The 20,894-nt window shown below is 32.1% G+C and overlaps 1 protein-coding gene across 2 annotated transcripts in view; it reads left to right on the forward strand.

The window, feature by feature from the left end:
* The window catches only part of LOC105144240 (uncharacterized), a 144,939-nt gene that overhangs the window by 47,488 nt on the left and 76,557 nt on the right, over positions 1-20,894 (forward strand). For both annotated transcript variants that reach the window (XM_087411574.1, XM_087411573.1), the window contains exon 3: positions 8,509-8,616. In XM_087411574.1, coding sequence (XP_087267700.1) covers positions 8,509-8,616 — 108 coding nt within the window. The remainder of the gene's footprint in view (positions 1-8,508; positions 8,617-20,894) is intronic.

Here is a 20,894-nt window from a genome sequence, read left to right on the forward strand (position 1 = left end):
TTTGTGCCACGGCGACTTGACCTTCGATAGCTCGAATTGGATATCCGTCGGTCTCTAGTTTCAGGAGGAGCGGCACGATGACTGCCGCTGCCTTCTTTTCCTTTGTAAGCCGTAACCTCGTTTACTTCGCAATCGCAGGATTTGTTATCCTGGAAAATCATTTTTCCGCGCAGGGGTCTTGCCCCTTCTTGGGAACAAAATTACGATTGCGATCTGGAGTGATAGATAGACGAACGATGATAAATCGAGAATGACCATGAGAGGTCGGCCATGATCGACGATCGAGATAATATCAAATCTCTCGCTCTTTTTATTGAATCTATATTGTAAACTATTTATTACACGGAAGGGATAGTTTTTGTCAAAAAAGGATTTTGTCGAAGTAAATCATTTTTCGACAAAAATCTAAAACTTTAGCTTACAGATCTAAAAATAATTTTGGATTATCAAAATAATGACGTAGGAATCTTAAGTAATATATAATACAAAAATATTATATGCATTTAAAATATTCTAGCAATAAATTTGAGCATCCTACGTAATTATTTTGATTGTTCAAACAATATTATTTTTAAATCTGTATCTAGACAAATTTTTAGATACTTTGACAAAACTTTTTTCCGTGTTTAATTTAGTACAAAAAATTTCTCAATTAACTTTAATATTAATAACAGACTTATAAAATCTAGTTAATTTTTTCAAAACATTCAACATTATAATTCAAATAAAGATTTTATTAAAGCAATGTTCATTTGAAGAATTAGTTAAAGAATACAATTTTTATTTGTGCTAATTCACTCTACTTACACTTTATACTTACATGTGTTCTCAATATACAAAAAGGGTGAATATATAGTGCAATAAATAATATATAATAAACCAACGGGATAAGATTTATATAATAAGAATGAAGAATGCTGTAAAATTAGTTTCGTGTCGACGCAAGTGATATTGGTGTTCGCCAAGTACATCGCCGGATATCCACTGGGAAGTTATCCCACCCCGGTCTGTCCAGCAAAATCGCAATTTCAAATGTCGGATGTCGAAATTACAAGGAACGCTGCTAGCTGCCGATAAACAGCTTACTTTCTCAATAAAGGACGAAGACAATAAGGGCAACTTCGTCCTTGCCAAGAATTAAGGCGCTCGCTGGATTAGAGGGACGCCGATACGAAGGATAAGCCGCGTCCTGTACGGAGGCGACGCCGCGTGCAATGCGCGATAGCAGATAAATTACAAATTCTACGAATCGAATATCTCTTTTACAAACAACGTTTAACGCGAAAATGTATACAGTCTCCGGCTTTCTGGAGAATTGCTTCTGTTTGAAATTCGATTTAAAAACGAAATCCTCGACAAAGATCGCTCTCATTTTAGTAATTTTTCCGTGTAAACTTTATGTCTTTCTTACACAACAAAACGAAGACAAATTATCAAATGTGCATAAAAGTCGTATATGGTTTTGCTGAAGTATCTAAAAATTTAGCTAGATACAGATTTGAAAATAATTTGGTTGGACCATAAATATAATTATGTAGGACATTTAAGCTAGCTGCTAAATTAAAGATTGAAATTTTTTGCAATATTGCTCATTATGTTTGAATTTCTTATATAATTATGTTGATTGTCTAATAAAGTCATTTTCAAATTTGTATCTAACAAAATTTTTGGATATTTTAGAAAAATTTCCATAAAGCAACTTTTCTTTCCATAACAACAATTCTATCTTGTGCTCTTGCTTTTGTTTAAGAAATATTTGGATAATGAATAAATAATACAAATAACAAGAGAACCTATACGGTATAAGCTGGATCTTAGTACTTAAATATTTTAATGTGAATTTTATATACATATCCAATTTTGCAAATTGCGCGCTGAAATCATCGGTGATCTTGAAAAACGCATCATAGAACTATTTAGTAACATTACAAATTAAATTGACAAGCAATTTAATAATATTACTGCTAATAAACATCTTAAAACCTATAAATAATTTGTATTGTAAAGCAATAATAACTATCATATTGTAAATAAATAATAACTATCGTATAGTAAAAACTGTAAGTACTAATGGATCAGTAATGGATCAGTTTGAAAGGATGATTTTTTTGACAAACATTTAAAACATTGATAATTCTGTAAGTAATTAAGTTTAAATATTTTCGCCACAATAAAAGAGCTGGAGAAATTTCTTTAATTAACAATTAAAAATTGATAATTTTTTTTAATTAAGTAATTTTTTTAAATAAATTGTTTCTAATAAATTTTGTACATATATATTATTTAATGTCACACACACACGCACACGCACACGCACACACAAAATATACATTTAATAAGATATATATTTATATAATTTAATATCATAAAGGTTACAGTCCATTTGAGGCTACATATGTTTTTGAAATATTTTTTGGTCAAAAATATTGACTGGTCAATAAAATACTTAAAAGCGATAAATGGACTGCATTAAAAAAAATATATTTAATATAAAAAGGAAAAACTGTAAAAAGTGCAATCAATTTTTTTTGGTTATGAAAAATTCAATTTTTAGTTATTCAAAGAACTTAAACGAAGGGAATATTTTTTGAACATCCTATACACAGCTGTATTGGAAGAAATCGTCACTAGAATGATTTAAATCTGTACTGTCGAATGCCCAGATAACAACACTAGACAGTCTCTCTGCCGACAAGTTTCCAATATAAAGTTGATATTTGTTCTATATAAATGCCAAAACATTGGAAAAATTCACTGCAACAGGCCCTCAACATAGTACTGTTGTTATCGAGGCACTTGGTTGTCACTTTGGTGAATGACGACTTTTACAAAAAAACATAGTTACGGAAAATACAAATAATTGTTACAAAGAGCGGACTTGTCTATTTTTGTGTAGAGATATTTTTATTAAATCAAACTTTGATTTCCATTTGATTTTTCCATTTCAATATTTTATCTTTCTCACAATTAAATTTACTCGATCTTTTATTTGTAACTAAAGGCGATTAATTAAATTACATACAACTTTTTTATTAGTTAAAAGTTTACTAAAATGTTTAAATTGTAATAGTTATTAAGGGGATCCTAAAGTTGTCTGTATTACCGACTAAATATAATTTTTATTTATATAACAATTACTTTTCTCTTCTTTCATTGATTCAAAAATCTTTTTCCAGAATTAAAGTACGCATTAATACGTGTCCGTGAAGTAGAGTGCTATGCAGTAGAGTCTATGCTGAGAATGACAACAAATTTCGAAATTGACAATCTTCTTTATCATTTCCAATATGACACTCTATAGAGTTGTCATGTCGTAACAAACATTTCCTTCGTATAAAAGCTGTGCAATCTGTACTTACAAAATAGTAGTCCACAGACTAGTAGTTTGCATGAAAAAACAACATGGATTTCTTAAAATTGGACTTAAACGTCTAATTAAAACGTTATTGTTGTACAAAAATTTACGTGTATATATGCGTATAAATATTGATGTAATAGTATGTAGTGATGTATATCGTCTGTGAGTGCTATTTACAATATGACTAATTGTACAAATATTCAAAATAAATAAGGGCTATTAAGAGTCAAACGCTGTTCTAATTGAGGAAACAGTATATATAATTACGTTAAATACATTAATTAAAAATTAAAAAATTAAACATTAAAAATTTGATAATAATCATACATTTCGATCTTTAATATGGTCATCTTAAGTGGGAAATTATTAACATTGAATAACGTGTCTTATAACAATATTTACATAGCTAGATGAAGTATGTATGAGCACATTAAAGGTGCATTAAAGGTTGCTATTAAATTTTTTATATTTAATTTCTTCCATTTCTTTTTTGATAATTTTATTTAAATTTTGAAATAATATACATAATATGAATCAGAGGAGATAGACATAAAAGTTCCAATCTGCTTTAATTTAATTTTTAATGCCATCTATATCCGATAGAATTAAAGATAAATCCTCCCAAGATATTACTGAAACTTTTGCTTGAAACTTTTTTTGGAGTTTGACACCGATCTTATAATGATTCTGTGTTTTTATTCTTATCAGATCCTGTAATAGTATTAAAATCTAATTACCAATTTTGAATCGATCTTGTTTGCTGAACGAAATCTTCCCAGCATCTCTGCAAAATCACGTGGCTGATTACATTACCATTAACGTCTACAAACGTCAAAAACAATCGATACTTCAAATAGTTTCATAACGATTTTCTGATGCGTGCTCTTGTCTGGATATGATTTCGATATCGAAATCAAGTAAATGTTTTTTGTTTATCAAACTATTTCTTTATATGTTGAAACAGTTCTGATTTGCATTAGATAATAAGAACTAGAATACGTCAGTCATCGTAATATATAAGAAATTAACATAAAACATTTACGCAAATATTGAAAGAATTCGAGCTCAATTGTCTTTACGCATACTAAACTGAGAATTAAAGAAGTAAAAACTCATACTTTATATTTGTGGTTTGTTTCTACAAAATCAGTTAAAAACTAATTCTACAAATGTAAAAATAAAATCCTTATTTGTAGAATTTATAGATTTATAGATTTTCTTATGCAAATTTATAGTTTAAATAATAGTGGCAATATTTATATAACGTTACATAGTTTCCTAAATTAGTTTTTTTTATATTGTTTTCTTTTTCATTTTCTTTTATAATGTATGGTTTTAAATATAAAATAGAGGTGTATAAAATATCGCTGTCTGTAAAACAGACCATTTGCTAAATTAATAATTTTACATTATTGTCAAATAGTCCTATTGTAGCTGAAGGCAATCATGTATTTATTTATGAGAAAACACTCAAAGCAAGAAACTGTCGCGTTACATATTTGCATTTTACAGAATAGCCTAAAGTATGCATATAAATGAATGAAAAATGAAGAATATAGACGTAAAAAGATCCTAGAAAATCTTATTTACATCCACTTGTAGATATTTTGCAAATAATTTTTGTGAAAGAAAAAGAGTAGGAATATATCACATTACTACCTACTGCGTCAATTTTGGGATCCATTTTGTCAGACGCTCATTTTTGTTTCTCTTACGAAAAAGTTAATTATTGTAAAATTGCAAAAATTATAAAAACTGTTACATTATCTGACAGAAGGCAGTTTAGTTTGTATTTATCTTTCTAAAATTTTATTAACAGCTTTTGTTTAAGAAATATTGTCTACGAACAAAGTGATATATCGGTATCGGCTATTCTTCTCCACACAGATTCTACCACGTCTGAAAATAATATTTAGAAGTCAGAAAAATAAAATAAAGACAGGCGGAGAGCGTCGTATCAACCGGTCCGCACCTCGCACATATATACTCGCACTTACGATCGCGCATTTCGCTATCGCGGTTTTTATGACTAGAATAAATTTCGTCGCGGAACGATCTCTTGAGCGCCGATATCGAACTCCCGCACCCCTTTCGCGTGCACAAATGCACACATAACACCGCCGCCGTCCCCTTACGTATGACATGCGCGCAGACAGCGATTTAAATTCCGGAATAAACGTTATGGCGATGACGAGTTACGTTACGGGGATCGAAGATCGATACGATCGACACGACGATCTCCTTTCGACCGATATGCCGCCGTGAAAATGTGAGGGGTGGGATTAAGCTTTGAGATATGGGGATGATATAGTGCTTTATCGGAGAGTCGGGCTCCAAAGCGCTAAATGTTTCGGGAGATCGACGGGATCGCTATGTAATACATGATAAATTTACCCTCTTGCTTGGGAAACGCGAAATATTTGTATAGACAAATCAGGATGTCAATTGTGTAACTTGACAATTACAAATGTGCTTGCAAATTCACTAGATGTTGATCAATGAAATTGTAAACATTCTAATGAATTTGGCCTAAAAATTAAAACTCGGAAAGAAACAATTGAGTGAAGTTGCGATCTTAGCGGCGATTGTAATGTGAAAATATATGTTTCTGTAAAAACATTTATTAAATTATTTCAAATATTTTTTTTAGGACAACGCGCGTGTATACTGGATTTTTTCAAATTTTAAATAAAACTATCCTATAATTGATAACAAAGAATTTAAAAAATTATATTACATAATTATTATTATGTCCAATTGAATTTTTTACGAAAAATGAGAATTTTTAATGTCTTCAATTAATAATTTAATGATATTTCAAGTATATATATATATATATATATATATATATATATATATATAATAAATTAAAAAAACAAAATTAGAAATTTAAATATACATACATTTTTAAATACAATTATATTTTATTTAACTGATTATATTTTATTTAACTTTTTATAATGTTGCAAATATGCAGAAAATGCTCTTTTATATACTTTAGATTTTATATTTTGCAATTTCTCATACATAAATAAGAGATGTCGGTATGTTTAAAATGTATTAACGTATGTTAATTGATTAGCCAAGCTAAATTTACGCAAATAACATTTGAACAGCGTTTGAATGCTTTTGGTCATACTTAAAATAATAGGGAATTTAATTATTTTATGAATATCCAGGAAATCGAATATTGACAGCTACTGTTGAAATTAGAACCATTTCAATTAAATTAGATAAAATAATTATATTATTTGGAGACAATACGATTGAGTTTTAATTGCGTTAACGAGGCAGTCAGATATCTAAACTTTTATAATAAAGAAAATTTTATGATACAAATATGGCATATTTGACTACAGATACTTTTATTATTAAAATTTTTTTTAAAAAATTTGAAATGCTAATAAGTTTTCAATAAACAATCTGTGATCCAAATTTCAAAATAGTTGATAAATGTAATGTCTGATTTTGTTATACTTTTTCCCTATTATCGAAATACTGATAAAAAAGAGAAAAGTAAGAGAAACATGGAACATTGCTTAAATATAAGATGCTAATACAATTTATTTCTATTAGCGTTTTACATTGAATGTAATGTTATAAAGCAAGGTTCGATCTTTTTAAAATTCTTCTATTCAACAACTGATGTGTACTGAAGAATGAGCTGATAACAATAGCGACGATGAAAGCTATGAACATCTCTTGCGCTGAGCTTCGCGATGAAACGGCGCATGGAGTGAGAGGGAGAACAGATTCGCGCGGACAGTATTTGCATTCTAACGCGTATATGCGTGCGCACACATTTGTGTGAGTGCGTGTAGGTTAGATTTACATATTTGTTTCGGCATAATGAATTCCATGCATGGTCAGCTGCTAACCACGCAAAAGTTATTACGGGTACACAGATTACAGGTCGCGTCCGCGTGCGACTTGCCGCTCGGGCAAAATCGACCGGCAACAACGCGCTCTTGTTTTTATTAATTTGGTTTGCAAAAATGTTTAATATTCCCCGGAGTTGTATTTAATCGTTCGGAAATGTCGTTATTTAATTTGGAGATTTTTGCTCACGGTAGAAGTTTATCCAATTAAAATTTTGCTCTATGTATTTGCGCGGATAGTTCTCTGGAGAAAGGGAAAAAAGAGAGTTACTTGAGAAAGTTCGTAGCTATGCAATTACGCGCGATACGATCCACCAATATATTACATATTTTTCCAATGTTTGCGAATATTCCTAGAAATCACGCGGTTTTCTTTTTTGTTTAATTTTTTTTATAAATTTCAATCATTTATTTTTTGCAATTCTCTCATATGTCAAACATACATAGAATGGTTTATTTAAAAGGATTCACTCGATCGCTTCCATTACTAAAAGCTTATGCCGGATGTGTTTTTCATATAGAAATTTACTCCATTATAAAAAAAATCTATAAATCATATTTTGTAAAGATATTTTTTTAATTATTTTAATATTAGAAAATGAATGTTTAAATAAAGCTATGTGTTTTTATACGAACGTATTAATGACACTTTTTATGCTTTTCTGAGCTCGCTTATAACTTACAAATATTGGTTACTGTTACGAATCATTTGTTAAATTATTACTTATATATATATATATATATATATATATTATATTATATATATATTATATATTTATTATATATTTATATTACATATTTATATTACATATTTATATTACATATTTATATTACATATTTATTATATTACATATTTATATTACATATTTATTATATATATTATATATATATTATATATTATATTATATATATATATATATATATCTAATTAAATAATTATTCAAAGAATTATATATTATTTGTTTAAAAAAAGTTTTTAACGTACTGTGTTAAACGCGCTGATTCGCTTTATTGTCCTTTTCCAATCCATATGTGTTTATTTTATGTAAATTTTGAGAATTTATATTAAGTTCGTGTATTAAATTTTAAAATATTTCATAAATAAATAAAACAAGATTTACATCAAATAAAATAATAAAAATAACAAAGAACTTGCATGTTAAAAATAATATATTTAGCGTAAAATGATAGTAAAATTGATATTTTCCATGCGAATTTATTTATTTTATAAAGTATGCAAAATATAATTGACTTTTTACATCTTTTTGATAGGTATCTCTATGCACAAGGGTTATGCATTCGTGCAATTCACAAATCCGTTTGACGCACGTAGTGCGTGCCTCGGTGAAGATGGTCGCACCGTCCTCAGCCAGATTCTCGGTGAGTAAACTCTTTTATTCTTTTGCCATATTATTTAGAGAGTCGTTTAAAGAGACACAAAAGAAGGTTGGACGCGCCATATTTCTAGCAAATCAAGCCTCGCTGAAAAATGTTTTATGTAACCTCCAACGTTGTAAAAGATGTTACGCATTCTATAATTATACCATGTTCTATACTTGTATCGTGCATTTCGTAATATTTATACCGTACAAAGTAGAAGAGTATTTTAAGTATAATGACACTTTTATAAAAAGAAGAAGATTGCTTATTCATAGAAAATCTCTAAAGCAATAGGATTACGGCGATGAAAGCCTTTTTTATCATATCGACATATATCGACATATATTGTAAAACAATAAAGAAACACAACGCTGGAAAAAGTGCTTCGCATTAATATGCAACGGCGCATAACGTCGGTGATATAGGAGATCTCTTTGACATGATCATTTATTCAACACTTGGAAGAAAGTGTATCACTTTTAGCGTTTAGCGGTGCGAAATAGACATCGAGCATATTCTATAAGACATATTTATGACTTGCGTAAAAATATAAAGAGCATCGCAAGCCTGCGATAGATATTGAAAGTGCAATATGAAAAATATTATAGAAACGTAAATTTTTCGGATAATATTCTATCGGCTTTTTTAACGAAATTATATTCCCTCATTTGCGGGAGGGATAAAAATGTTACATTATTGTACTTACATGCACAATATATCGAAATAATTTTATAATATAATTAATCGAAATTTTGTTTACATAATTTTCCATTCGCAAATCCTTTTAATTCGATAAAGCGAATTCAAAATGCAGCAGCTGTCGAACGTTAAGTAAAATTATTAGGAAAATTATGGACTTCGGAGATCTACATTACGTATCAAAGGAGAGGTATCTCGTGGAATGATTTATAAACTCGTTGTATCGGAGGGGAAAAGAGCGGTTTGCTTAGTGAAAAGTCACTCACGTGGACGTAAATTATGGGAATCGCGTGTATTTCTCTTGCGCCTGACAACCTAATCCGGCATAGCTGACGTGGGTAAATGCCGGTCCTTAAGATATTAAATTAGAAACACCGCATTCGCATTAGGACGCGTGGAAACTGCGGAAACCTTTCTGTAACCGGCCGTAAGGATATATCTCGCCGATCGTTTGGTTATGACACACGGCATAGAGCATCTTACAAAGGCTCCTGAATAAACCATACGCGTGAAATAAACAAACAGCGACGATGGGATTGAAATCCGGGACTTAACGCTGAATGCAGCAGCACACGTGCGGCTACCATAAAGCATTATAATCGGCTAAGTAAAGCAGATCGCATGTCTTTGTCGTAATAACACTATGTAAATATATAACAATATTAATTAATGTATATACTTAATAATAATTAAAACTTAATTCTTTACGAAATTAAGTTTTATTATTAAAAATTTATTCTACACCAAAAGAATATGGTTTTGCTGAAATATCTAAATTTTTTTGTTAGATATTTTGTTAGATATATTTCTGAAAATAATTTTATTGGATTATCAAAATAATTAGAACACTTAAGCTGGTTTCTAGAATATCAAAATTTTTTGCAACATTGTTTATAATGTTTGAGTTTTCTAATTATTTTAATGATCTGACAAAATTCTAACGAAATAATCTAATATAATTGTTTTTAAATCTGTATACCTGTAAATTTTTTATTATTTCAGCAAATACGTTCTCTCCATGTAATTATTTAGTATTGTCCACGTTCGACATAAAAACGCGAATTTGATCTCTAAAGAAGAAATACGAATAGATCATTTAAATGATTTCTTTGCCATTATACGAATAGCATATGTATATCAAACAAATTATTCGAATAATTTATTCACTTTTTTTTAAATATATTCTCGACATTGCATCGTGTTATCGAAAGAGGATGTTAAGCTAGAGCTGTTTTTCAGCTAAAATGAAAAAATTCTAAGATATACGAGTTTTATATATTATATTAAAGGGTTATCATATTAAAACGAAATCAAGTGATGTATCACTTATCTTGAGGAAATATCGAGAACATGAGAGAAATCATGGTTTCTTTATTATTTTATCATAATATAAAAGTCAATAAATCTAATACTATTACATTTATTTATAAAAAGTTATTAGTAACACATCAAAACATTCTAGAAATTAAGCAACAAACATTACATTATTATTTACATGTATAAGCAGAATATTTGAATAGTTCGATAAATAATTGTTTGTTTTCGAATTCTAGTTTTGAATATAACGAATACATTTATCTATTTATATCTATTTATTTAATTTTTTATTAACATTGTCATTTCAGTTTTTTAATCAAAGACATCTTGACGTTTTACTTAATAACTTTTAGATTTTTGTTTTGATTTATATACAATATATTATATATTATAATGATTTCTTTCACGTCCCCCTGATGTTTCTCCAAGATAAATGATACACCACTTGACTATACTTAAGTAGCCCTAATATGATACATCATTTGTACATCTAAGAACTTTTTTATTTTAGCTTAAAAAAGCCCTAATTTAACATTCTCCTTCGTGATTGGATAAACAGATACATAAGACGTGAAAATATATGAAGCTTCTTTGGAATATAATTTATGCGGAAATTTTGGAAAATAATTTAGGAATCAAAGTGCAAGAGATATAACGTGTATTGGGCGCATATGCATAATTTTATTTTATGTGTATTTATATATCCTTTACATATCTTACTTTTTACTGCACCAATTTATTTCGCAATAGATAAGTATATCATAGATATATACGGATATTTTATACGGAGTTTATAACGTGAAAGGACTGTGATCCTTATGGAGCTTGTAGAGCTCTGAAATATTCGTACGTTTATTTGTCATCTATATGAAAAACGTTCATGAGATTTTCGAACATGCCCATGGGACATGTGAGATTGTTGAGGCGTATCCTATACGTCCCTCGTATAATCCATGTCCTTCATGTCGTACATGTGCCACGTATGCTACCTCTCGAGTATCGAATGCGCGTATCAGCATCGAATTTTTCAGAGTATTCTTCCTACCTCATCGTACAACCTTTTTCGGCCGTCTCTCACACTAGCTGCTTCTTTATGCGAGTGTTTCTCACAGACTCATGTCGGCAACACACCCCCCTTCAATCCGCTTTTCCAACCGAGTAGAGAATTACCTTCCGCAATCTGTTAATTACACGCATGTGATGTACAGAAATTAAATTAGACGAATATCTTACGCGAAATGAGAAACACGACTCATTTGAGATGCATAGGAATTTCCGTAGAACATTTTGAACATCAAATCTCGGAAATTAATAATCTTCTTTTAAAATTTTTCGAATTTCTACAGTTTGTAAATTACGTTCTAGATTCGAGCGCGGTCCGGCCCCTTTTTTTGCTTTTGCCCAAATATTTCTCTCCGTTTCCGCATTATAGAGCACGCAGGAACTGTCCACCCTCCTATTTCTAACCAGCTTTCCTCCCCTCCTCACCCCTGCGGCAAGTCGCACTTGTAAATGCACGCCATCGTCCGCGCGCTCGCGCCCGCCAGCGTGTGTACGTGCTTGTCCGCCCCGGAGGTAGGCGAAGCATCGGGCGAACCGCCGGAAACACAGTTCTTGCATTAGCCGAAGAAAGATTTCTGGGGTAATCGTGGCGGAGAAACTGCCATCCCGGGAGAGAGCGAGGGAGGAGGGAGGGAGGGAAGGAGGAAGGGTAGAGAGCGAAAGAGAAAGAGAAAGGGAGAGAGAAAACAAAGAAAGAAAGGACGCGCGTGCGCGCTTGTTCTTATTGGCGCGGGTTAGATCTACAGGGACAGGGGTGGCAGACGGGAGGATGGTTAGCGACGGCTAATTCCATTGGGTGTGCGAACGAACGGAGTAAAAGAGTTCCCACGCGATAAGCTTTAACCCTTTGACGCTGCTTGTATCTCCCAAAAAGCGAATCGATCTTTTCTACTGGGTGACAGGAAAAAGACGAAAAACGCCCAACGATACCCTCGAGTACTTAAAAAAAAAAAAAACATCCCCAAGAGAGATTGGACGTAAGGGAGTCTTTCGATTTCGGGTAATTTACTGCTTTGTCACTACACGTACTTTCTAAGACAACAAGTAACGGAATTAACGAAATAATATTATCTTATACTTCAATGAAAATGGACGAAAGTTCTGGTGATCATATCAATGAGACTTCTGATTATCTTAGCAAGAACTAGAATTATAATAGATTCAACCCAAAAATTCTAATTTGTCCATTTCTAAAACTCCAGTTAATGCAACCAGACTCTTTTTCCAGTGTATTAAAAATTAAAAATTAAAAATACTTTTTATTAAAAATTAAAGAATCTCCAACGCAAATTTTATGTTGTATCAAATTTTTATTCTAACACGCATCTCTTCCTATATTTCATATTTTTCAGAACATGTATAGCTTAATTTTCGTGAATGTCGCGTATTTGTAAAATTGTGCAAAAATGTACTCAATTTTTTTTTCAATTCCGGAAGTTCTAGAAAACTCAGATGAATATTAATTGTGATATTCACTTCGCGAACGTCATCAACGTTTAACGTCGACTATCCGGAAGACGAGGGTCACATGACGAGAGTAATGCACGGCATATGCAAATACCGTGTGGACGATGATTTATTATACTAATCTCGTTACGAATTAATGTGCTGATTTATGATGGCACGGTCCTTTTTCACTCTTCGCAAGGTGTCCTGGCGACGCCGCATGAAAACGCATAAGTCATCCCCGTCACACGGATTTTTTCAAAGCCAACCACCTCCCGCTGCGTCCCCAAAAATATCCGTAAATCTAACACATTCGTATATTAAAATTTCCAGAAATTCCTATATTTTTTCGTAATTTCTTGTTGTGACAACAGTCTTTAATTAAACAGTTAAAAATCAAATAGCGTGATGCATTATGATTACAACGTTTCATTTAATAAGTAAAAGAAAGTTTGTGGGATATTTTATCTTAAAATAAACTGAGTGGTGTCACAGAAATTATTAATTTAATAATATTTATACCAGAAAATATTATTAAATTCTCGCTATCAATTGATTCTACGTTTCTCAAGGAAGTTGATCATGATTTGTTTAGGAAGGCAACGTAAACTTACGGTTATAAACTTGGTAGTAGCGTGCTGAAATCTTATTTGTAATTTTATTATAAGTTGAGAGAATTTTATTAGTGTGTGTAGAGAGCGCGATTTATCAGCACAAAAATATTGTATAAAGAAATATATACAGGATAATTTGGCGAGTACCTCACAATAACCTAGATGCATTTATGAACAGGTTTGCAAATGTAAATTGCACATGTAAATTGGTTATACTTTTCCATTATTTCGAACTCCTGAACGCATACACTAGATATTTGTTTTCGCTCTATGTGTTAGAATTTCATTACAACTCCATATGGCGTGCAGCGTTCTTTCAAAAATACAATAGAAACATAAAAGAAAGATAAGGGCGGAGAGCATCGGATAAAGTTGATAATACTGGACGTTGTAATTTTTGTCCTTCCGGTGATGAAATCCGATATGAAATTGAAGCACTACACCGTCTTCTTGGTTTGGAGTTACTTTATTTTTATTTCCGTTTCTATTTCGTTAATGGGTCGAATCTCTTTTTTCGAAGAGTTGAATAAATATTTAGTTACATAAGTGCATTAAAATATTATTTTCAACGTGAAAGCTACCGTGTACGTTGGAATTATAATAATAATCTCACATTCGAACAAATAGAAGGATGCCATTATAAAACGCTTTCATCTGATAACGATCGAAAGTGTGGTGATATCGAGATATAAACTGTGAAAATTTGAAAAAATTTATATTTTGCATTTGAGACCTTTGTTCCGTTGAAATAACAGAGAAAATCTGTATTAGTCGTTAATTCCAGTTAAAACAGAATTGTATAGCGTGTCACGCACGCGCGCGATGACGCACGTCTCAATCGCTAAAAATGATCCCCGGACTATACAGCACGTGCTTCAATCTCTATCTCGTCCCAAATCCGCCGCTAATTAACAGCAACGCTCGCATTGTTTAATTTTATTATGCAACGTTATTTTAGACTTCAGACTCGTTTATCCGCCGCGAACACAACACGTCGTGTTGCGAGCCGGAAATTCCGCTAATTAGGGAGGGTGTATAATGTAATTGCGCTCGGGATCTATCCCCCCCCCGTTCCCCTCGCCGTTCCCCCTCGCCCCTTTGCATCCCCGGTCTAGCCTCTCCTCGTCCTACTTCTCCCATCGTCGTTGAGCGAGCTCAAAGTAACCTTTTGCGTGAAATGCGCTTACACTAACGAAGTCCGTGCTCGTTACTGGTTACATAAACGATAACCGGCTCAAAGTGACGCTCTCTCAGTGACACGCAGAACCGCCGCGACGCTGGAACGTTTATTTGGGCGCCGCGATGTTCCTCCAAGCCTCTATACCGATAATTCCCAGATCGTAGGCTCGCGTTCACCGGATGCCGAGGGTCAAAATACCAAGAGCGACACTCAAACTCTGATCACGTATTAACTTTACCGGTTCGTTCAGGTTTATCTGATATTATCCCCGTTTTCTAAAACGTGATGACTTTATACAGTCTAATATTTGTCAGAGTTAATGAAGTCAAGTTAGGTTATATATTAGGTCATTCAACTCATTTTTTTTTCCTTAAAAATAATTCCTTATAAAATAAATATAAAATCAATTTCTTAATTTTAATTATTAGGGCTATATCATATAAGCATGGCATAACATCAAAACCCTTTGAGCATTCATTATTTGTCTAACATGCTTGGTAGATACGGAAAAAAGATTATGTTGAAGTATCTAAAAATTGAGCTAGATACAAATCATCCCTTGTGGGGACCGAACCCACGACCTTTGGATTAGAAGTCTTCTGCGCTAAAAGGACTTTGTATAGCAAGTCTAAAACTAATTTTGTTGGATCTGCATTAAAATAATTACGTAGGAATCTCGAGCGTGATAAGCAATGCTGCGAAAAGTTTTGACATTGTAACTGTATGTATATGTGAATAAACTTTTTCTTTTTTTCAAAGACATCCTTCTTGAATATAAATTTATAAAGTTTATGGATTCATTAATGTTCTTTAAATTACCGTTGTGTAAGGTACATGAAATTCTTCAAATATTAAGTTTCTTCTTTTCCCAAGTTTTCATTTCTTTACCTAGGTGAAATTTGTAGACGTAAAGCTGAGCAACTTTCGTCCATTTTTCTCTCCAAAGAGACGCATCGAGTATGCCAATTTTCGTGGGCACGCGTTTTTCAGACGGAATATCGAGTGTTCTCCCACGTGATACACGTGTTCCCGCGTTCAGATGGTCTATCAAGAGAAAGAGAGAGAGAAAGGGAAATTCACCCAGTTATCGTAAAATGCTTGCACCCTCACGAAGTATCGCGCTGCGCTAACGCGCACGACGGGCGATGGACGATATTTCGTTCGGGATGGAAATGAAAAGTCCGACACGTACCTACACGTACCTACACGTGCGTGATGCGAATGATTTTTTTGAAACAGTTATTTTACTTTACGATCAGCCCTTTTTCCATGCGCGCACCAGAACCAGAACGAGTGTATTTAATCCAGCTGGAAGAGCGTATCGCAAAGAAGAGGAAGGGGAAGCAACGGGGATGAAGAGTTGACCCAGAGCATGGTATCAGGGATGGACGGGATATTTTGGAATCCCGCTCTGTCTACGCGCAGCTTAAAATATCACTTTTCTCAATTGCAAAAGTAAGACCCACAAGTTTCCGTAACGATTAAAGCGATAATGCATTTAGCGTTTAATAATGCATTCGATGATTTATTAAAGCAAAAAGAGGAGCAAATTACTTAAGTCATCTCAAAATTGTTTAAAAGTTAAATTATCATAGAAAATGATACACGCATAGTTTCAAAAAGTTAAATATTATAGATACTTTATTCTTTTTTTCATTCTTTGTGTTTTTTTATTCTATACTTTAATTCTTGAACCTGAATATCTTATTACAAGGATCATTAAATTTAGCAAAAAAAAAAAAAAAATTAATTTCATAATATTTTACGTTTTAATTCAATTAGCATTTAATTAATTCTCAATTAAATGTTAACATTTATCGTGGAAATTTATTAATACCAAAGACTTAAAGATTAAAAGTTTCGAATTCAAGTACTGGATTACTCTTAGCCCTAAGTAGGTGGTATTAATCGATTTGTAATTAAACAGGCAGCTTAATGCATAAATCACTGCATTTTTAAGCAGATGTGTTAAGTGCTGCGTGCCGAAGATCCACCCCTGGACACTCAGCATCGTTTTACGACTCCCTCCATGTGCTCTCCTTTCCCCACTTTCAGTTCTCTCTTCAAATGAACGCTGAAAGCTGGCAAACTCTTGAGGATATAATCCCGGCTTTCCCGATTTTCCCGCTGCAGTTTGGAGAGCTGCTCGCATGAATTTATATGAAAACGCTATCCACCCCTTGCCTTCCTTCTCCGCTTCCCTTTCGTTGCATTATGCACCGCCCTTAGGCCTCTCTTCGCCATTTTAATGCGCTCACGTTTTCAGACGATTTCCGGTGAATCTCCCTCGCTGGGATCCAAGATCTTCTCTGTATATCTTTAAATTAATTTGTTTATCTCAGCTTCTAAAATCGGACTTAAAGTTATAGAAAGTTATACAGACTAAAGCTGAGAAAGAGGATTTTAACATCGAAGGAGGATGTTAAAATTAGGCCATTTTTAGATGGTGGAGTAATTTTATATTTAAATTAATCATGGAAACTGTTTGTCGAATCTTCTAAAAAGATAACATCAATTATTTGTTCACTAGATTCATGAAAAGTTATGAAAATTGGAATTCATTATTGATTTTTTAAATAGTCGTACAAAATATTTTTTAAGCTTTGGACACTTAATATGTCTGCACAAAATCAATTGCATATTGAAAGGTGATTAGTAAATGTAAAGAATATGATTTTTCGGTAAATTTTTACGTAATGTACAAGATGTCCCGTTTTAATTTATCTTAAGCAAACATAAAAAAAATATAAAAAATAAGAAAGGATGTTTCAGACAAAAATTGTATGATTTGAAAAGGAAGAAATAATGGTAAACAATTAATTTGTAAAAAGAACTAATCTTTTAAAGTCGTATGAAGGTCATCGCTATTTTTTAAAATGAAATTATATGGCGATTTTACATAATGATTCCTCTAATTATTCTGTATATAAAAGTAGTATAAAATAGAATAGTAAAAAAATCAAAATAGTTTATAAGGTATTTTATACTTTACATTTTGATATGAAATATAAAATATCTCGTAAAGAATTCATTTTTTTATAATTATACCTTAACATTTTTATGCACAGAATAATGAGATGAATCGGTGTAAAAAAGCACATAGTTGCTTTAAAAAAAAATACGCAGTTACATATTATAAATTTAAATTAATTTTATTTATCTCTTTTTAAACTTTATAACTTTTATTTGCAACGTTTTTCCGCATCTTCTATATTTTTCGATGTTTGCTTGGGGCAATTAAAATGGAACATCGTGTACATTATGTAAACCAAAAATTTGTATTCTTTATATTTAGTACTCACTTTTTAATACATAAATATGCAATTGATTTTATTTTAAATATATATTAAAAGTATAAATCTTAGAAGATTCTTCATATCATGACTATTTTACAAGTAATAATAAATCCCGATTTTTAATATTTTCCCTTGGTGAAAAAATAATTGTTTTTTGGGCAAATAATTTTTACTTTTAATTTCTAGAAAATTCCATAAATAATTTCTAAAGATTATTATGTAGATTCCACCATTAGTCCAAAAATGACCTATTTTTAATGTATTCTTTTCTAAGATTAATAAATAAAAAAATCATCATACATGGCAAATGCATTATCTGTTTTTATGCATTATCTGTTTGTCGCATGTAAAATTATAGATTTATTGATACATGAGAGATCCAAATGATAAATGCCGCAATCAACGTAAAAATGTGGTAGCAGCCGGTTGTCGATAAGACCGAAAGGCGAATCAGATTAAAGTTCAAAAGTCGCGCCTCGGAAAAAGTACGGTGATTGGACGTAAAAGTAATTACACTTCACCGAGATGACCAAGAGAGTTAACGTAATTGAAATAAATCAGCGAGCGAGTTTTAAATTTAAAATCCCTGCTATGCGCTTACGTTCATCCTTTGTTACTGTATCTATAAATGCAAATAATTAAAAAGCAAAAAACAGAGAAGTACTCGCGCATTCAGTTAAATATATAAATAAGTGTCTTTCGATCAATCACGATTCGGTTCCGATTAGTTGATTCACTTGTCCTCGCGCTTTCCTTTCTTAATTGAAATCGAACATTTGACGACGCATACAAAGAACGGTCGTGACGTTCAATTAGCACGCGTACAATGCCACTGCCGGCCGTTAGTGGCAGCGACATTGCTAATTATAAAATATTAATTAAAATCGCATAGGGAAGAATCTGATCGCGGTTTATAAATAAGTGGCTTTCGGCGCAGTGCCCTTTCGTTATAATCACATTAAATTATTTTAATTTAGCTTTTCAATTAAATATATGCTAATTGATAACCATTCATTAAACGTAATAATTTCTATTTCTAATGAAATTAAAATTGTGATGATTTTATTTCTAGCATAAAAGTTATATATAATATAAAGTTTCTCTTTCATATAAGAGTCATTTTCTTCCAAATCAATTTATATATTCTGATGTTCTCATTAAAAAGAAAATTTCAGACGAAAAACTTATGATTAAAAAATGAACAGGATTATTTCTAAATTTGCTAATTTTTATATAATTTCTCCCATAAATTATTTACAAATATTTTTACCTGAAAATAATTTATTTACGAATTTTTTCAACTTTTACTTGCAAAGTCCGCTTCAATTCTTATCCCATTGCGAAAATTCGAGTCCTTCTCAACTTTTCTTATCCAAATTTCCAATATCGTTTCTGCTTTTCTACTTCCCCGTAAAAATCCAAGTACCCGCGCTAGTCGTCGCTTTAAATGCATCAACGTAGCGGGCTCGTTCGCTAGTCACGTGTCGAAGGTGAATAACGCGATTCGGGTGCGTGCAAAGGTGACAGGGCGGCAGACGGGAAGGGCAGACGAGAGAAGAAAGCTCTTTTCCTCCCACCCCTTTCACTCTTTCTCACGGGAAATACGTCGAGTATCTGAATAAATCGAAACAGCCAAAGTGATTCTCCAACTTAAATTAGTTTCCGCCTCGAACATCGAACAGGTTACGTTAGGTCAGGACGGGTCAAGTTAGGAGAATAAGCTACTTTCGCTTCTTTTTGTGTAGACGGCTAGATGGAACTGGTAGGGGGAAGGAAAGCGAAGATTTCCGTTGTAAACGGATCCCAAGTGATTTCGGGCTGCCTATTCGCTCGTTTTGCACGCCATGTCATGTACGCATTTTTTTCGACGTAACGTGCCATATTGCACAGGTTGTGACCCGATACTATCGATCGTATCATTTCGGAAGGTTTTTAGAGATCAATTTTTCTTTAATAATAGAGATTTTTTGTTCTCAAATTTATTCGTCGCATTTGTGACAATGAATCGATTAAATACGAATTTAAAGAGAGATCATTGTACAATTTCTAGAAATGTCATTTTACTGATATTCAAAAAAATGCAAATCCATTCCTTATAAAACAGTTTATTTAAAGATAAATTTCAGTGCTTTCAATGCTCGTTGCAAATAGATATCGAAAATTGGACTTTCCCTGGAAAATTAAACCTTCCTCTGAATCTAATCTCAAAAAAACGAATTTCCCGAACAAAAAAGATGGCGGCAGGTAAAGCGGAATAGCATGGAACTAATCGACGCTTGAATCTCGTCGAATCCTCTCCAACATCCGCATCTCGATTTACTATTCGCGCATTTTCCAGGAGAATTCAAGAGGATGGGGAAAGGTGGAAATGCTCGTATCTTCCGTTCCTTTTTACTTCGAAAATCTTGGGATCGAAATTCCTGTCGTGCGAAAAGACGACCGGGAAATTAACGTCTAACTAAAAAGAAGTAAACAGCGGGTGTCTTGTAAAACTTGTACTTATTGTTAATCTTTGTGACTTTTGTTACATCACTGTACATACATTTGTATTTACATTGAAATCCGAAACAAAATAGGTAGTGGAAGCTACGTGGACATTCCAAAAAGGAAATTGAAATACTTTGCATTGTGTCTCAGTTTAGATCGGTATTCTTAATCGGGAAT

The sequence above is a fragment of the Acromyrmex echinatior genome, chromosome 11, assembly GCF_024713525.1.
Source record: "Acromyrmex echinatior isolate Ae372 chromosome 11, ASM2471352v2, whole genome shotgun sequence".
NCBI classification, from domain to species: Eukaryota; Metazoa; Arthropoda; class Insecta; order Hymenoptera; family Formicidae; genus Acromyrmex; species Acromyrmex echinatior.